Source organism: Cryptomeria japonica, chromosome 7 (assembly GCF_030272615.1).
Source record: "Cryptomeria japonica chromosome 7, Sugi_1.0, whole genome shotgun sequence".
Taxonomy (NCBI): Eukaryota; Viridiplantae; Streptophyta; class Pinopsida; order Cupressales; family Cupressaceae; genus Cryptomeria; species Cryptomeria japonica.
Window position 1 is genome coordinate 214615998 of NC_081411.1, and position 3442 is coordinate 214619439.

Consider the following 3442-nt stretch of genomic DNA (forward strand, 5'->3'; position numbering starts at 1 on the left):
TTTTTTTATAATTTACACACAGAAAAGATAAAAGCACAGCATAATTCTATATTAGAGTGAAAATAAAAGATCATATGGTGTATGTATGCATTGGTCACGAAGTTCTGCGAAAAACTCGGAATGCAAGTACACAGTGATGGACCCAATCATTGAGGCTTTTGACATGTTTTAGAAGCTGTGGGAAAAGACGAGCACATAATTAACCATCACTGTAGGGCCAGCGCAATCCTTAGTTTGCATGTTTCACGTTGTTTTGGATAAGACAATATTTACACAGTGGGGAACGAACTATTACGGAATTAACAATCACTCTATTTCTGATTTAAAAATGTTTCACATTGTTTTGCATCCCGACAATATCTATACAGTAGGGAACATAATCGTACGGAAATGACAATCACGATACGACTAGTGCAATTCTTACTTTTAAGATGTCTCACATTGTTTAGTCGATGAGTCAGAATGGACTTTACCAATTGTAAACCGATTAAATCGGCACTTGTAATGCTATAAATTAACAAAAATGGTTGAAGCTTGTATTGGTGTGAAAGCTCATAGAGATTGTGCTAAGATGGCTTCTGTTAACTTCTCCATTTCCAAAAATTATGAGTTGAAGATTGTTAACACAGAAGTTATAGTGCCTGCTCTTCCAATGCAGCAGCACATCCTTCCTCTGTCAAATCTGGATCTCAGTATTCCTCCAGTTTCTGTGCATGTCTTCTTCTGTTATAAAAATCCCTTTCCTAGGACCTTTGCATCAGCACTATCTCATCTCAAGACTTCCCTCTCGAAGGTGTTAGTGTCCTACTATGTATTTGCAGGAAGAATGGTTACAGATAGTATTGGCCTGCCAAAGGTCCATTGCAATAACAAGGGAGTTCGCTTCACCCAAGCTTATGCTGCAGCTGCTCTTTCTCAGCTGAATTTATACAACCCTGATGAGTCTGTGCAGGGGAAGCTTGTTCCTTTGCTTTCAAAGCCCTTTCAAGAAGATGGCATTCCTGTCTTTGCTGTTCAGGTAAAGGATTTTATAGAGCACATACTTCTTTCCACTTGTTTTGGTTTCTGCATAACAATCTTAACAAATTTTTGGCATTTGCAGGTGACAGAGTTTAGTTGTGGAGGTATTGTTGTTGGCTGCACATTCGACCACCGAATTGCAGATGCATACTCTGCAAACATGTTTTTGACAAGTTGGGCAAAGCTTTGTAGAAATGACTCAAATGTACCTCTGAATCCAAGCATCACACGCTCTATATTATGCCCTCGAGATTCTCCTGCTTACTGTGCTGAAATTGACAGTATGTATGTGAGGCATACTTCACAAGAATGCGGCCAAGAAAATCCTCGCCCACCTTCTTTAGCAAGTAGAATTTACTATCTAGATGCCAAGAACATTATGGATCTGCAATTTAATGCAAACAAAGATGGTAAGCGCTGTACAAAATTAGAGGTGTTCAGTGCTTACTTATGGAAGCTACTGATATGCACCCAGAAGGTCAAGGACACTATGAATTGTAAAATAGGAATAGTTGTAGATGGCCGCCCACGCTTAAAGGAGATTGGAGTTTCTGCTAATTACTTTGGCAATGTCCTAATCTTGCCCTTTGCTGAGTCTGATGCTCGTTGTATAAAAAGCAAATCACTTTGTTGGAGTGCACGGTTAATTCATGATGCCATACAGAGTGCAGCAAACGAGGAGCATTTTCAAAGCTTAATTGACTTGGTGGAAACTACAAAGCCAACACCTGTCTTAGCCAAGATTTACTGCAGATAAGATGACAATCGCTCCCGTGGGCCTGCAGTTTTGGTGTCTTCTGGACTACGGTGTCCTTTGTATGAGGTTGATTTTGGATGGGGAAAGCCTACGTTTGGAAGCTACCATTTCCCTTGGGGTGGTGAAGCGGGCTATGTCATGCCAACTCAGAGCCCTGCAGGAGACGGTAGTTGGATTGTATACATGCATCTTCCTCTGTAACAGTTAAATGCAATTCAATCTGATCCCAATCGCAATCTACTTCCAGTCACACAAGATTTCTTACATTTGGCTTAGGAATATCTTAGAAACCTAAGTGAGAATATGCTTGAAGCATTGTATCTATAAAGCTGTAGTGTTTGAGATAAATGCACACCCGACATTCAATTTTTTATGTTTTAATGAATTTGAGGAATTGAATTTATTAATACTGTTGGCAGTAAGAGGTTTCATGGTGTTCAAATTTAAGAATCAAGTCTCCATGAATCACAGCCAACTGAGATGTTTTATTTTTTAACTTGTGTTTCTATATTATTATATAAAGTAATCATCTTCAATTTTTATTATACAATTCAGTTTCTGTGTTTCCATATAATCTTTAATGAACTCTCCTGCTCCGAAGTTACAGAGCATACCTCTGTTTTGTTTATTTACTTAATTGTAAATTCCTCAAACTAATTAAAATGTGACATTTGTCTGTTAACTCCAAAGGTTCCTATTGACTAAGAAGATCCGATTCTATGAAAGCCGATCTGATGCTTCAGATGCATGTTCTTACCATGACAACATTTGCCTTCCGTGTTTCGATCTTTCTAGAAATTCACATCTTCCCACGTTTAGAAACTTATATAATTAATTGAATATTGATTACCATTATAATCGAGTTATTGATTTGACATAATTAGTCGTGGAGTAACAGAGCAAGACACCTCCGAGCAATCAAAAGATACTAATTCGATTACCAACCTTGGTCGATTCGATTCAATTTATCTAATCAGGTTAGATTGATGACAACAGAACTGGAAGGATCAGGGTCTGAGAGAGAAGACTTCATAAACATATGATGAGCGATGTGAAAGAGCGAAGGAGTGCGCTACTTTGGGGGAGATTTTCGTGGCAAAATTTTGGGCATTCGAAAGCAGAAGGAAAAGGAGATGGCACACGAAGAAAAAAAAACCTGGGGTATAAAACATGGGGTGTTTATCCATGGTTTCCTATTAAATGAAGTCGTGATGCCTAAGGAAGTCGTAGTCTTTAACGAACGGTTGGAGTTTGTAGAAGGGTTCGTAAGGGATTCAATTATTTTACCATAGTTAACCTATTTCATTCTGTCTCACAAACACGCGTGCACAAGAACACATACAAGAACACATACATTCAATCAATTCCAATCACATGTAATCAATCAAAGAGTGTGAGTTTAGGACAACATGTCACTTCCTTGTGGATTGTAAGTCAAGTGTTCTCACAACTCTAATTTTGCATGGGAAAAGGAATTTATCCTAGGTTAATAAAAATATTAGTCTAAGATGAATTTTCCTGCACATCACAAGAAAAAGTTTTATATCTATTAGAAGAGTTCCAAGAGATTTTATCCGATGTACATGAAGCTTTTCCACCAATGAGGAATATAAGTCATTAGATGGATTTGATATCAAGAATAAATTTTAGAAATATGATAGCCCA

The 3442-nt window shown here is 37.8% G+C and overlaps 1 protein-coding gene across 1 annotated transcript; it reads left to right on the forward strand.

Moving 5' to 3' along the window:
* The first annotated feature begins 523 nt into the window (after positions 1-523).
* Positions 524-1777, forward strand: LOC131856583 (coniferyl alcohol acyltransferase-like). The gene is made up of 2 exons (XM_059208427.1): positions 524-1018; positions 1103-1777. Exons 1-2 carry the CDS (start codon positions 524-526, stop codon positions 1775-1777), a joined length of 1170 nt encoding a protein of 389 aa, XP_059064410.1.
* Positions 1778-3442: the final 1665 nt, after the last annotated feature.

Bases quoted from the DNA above. Each gene is read 5' to 3' on its own strand.
- LOC131856583 (XM_059208427.1), top strand. From the start codon at position 524: ATGGTTGAAGCTTGTATTGGTGTGAAAGCTCATAGAGATTGTGCTAAG. The intron at 1,019-1,102 runs GTAAAGGATTTT...TGGCATTTGCAG, and splicing joins TTCCTGTCTTTGCTGTTCAG to GTGACAGAGTTTAGTTGTGG.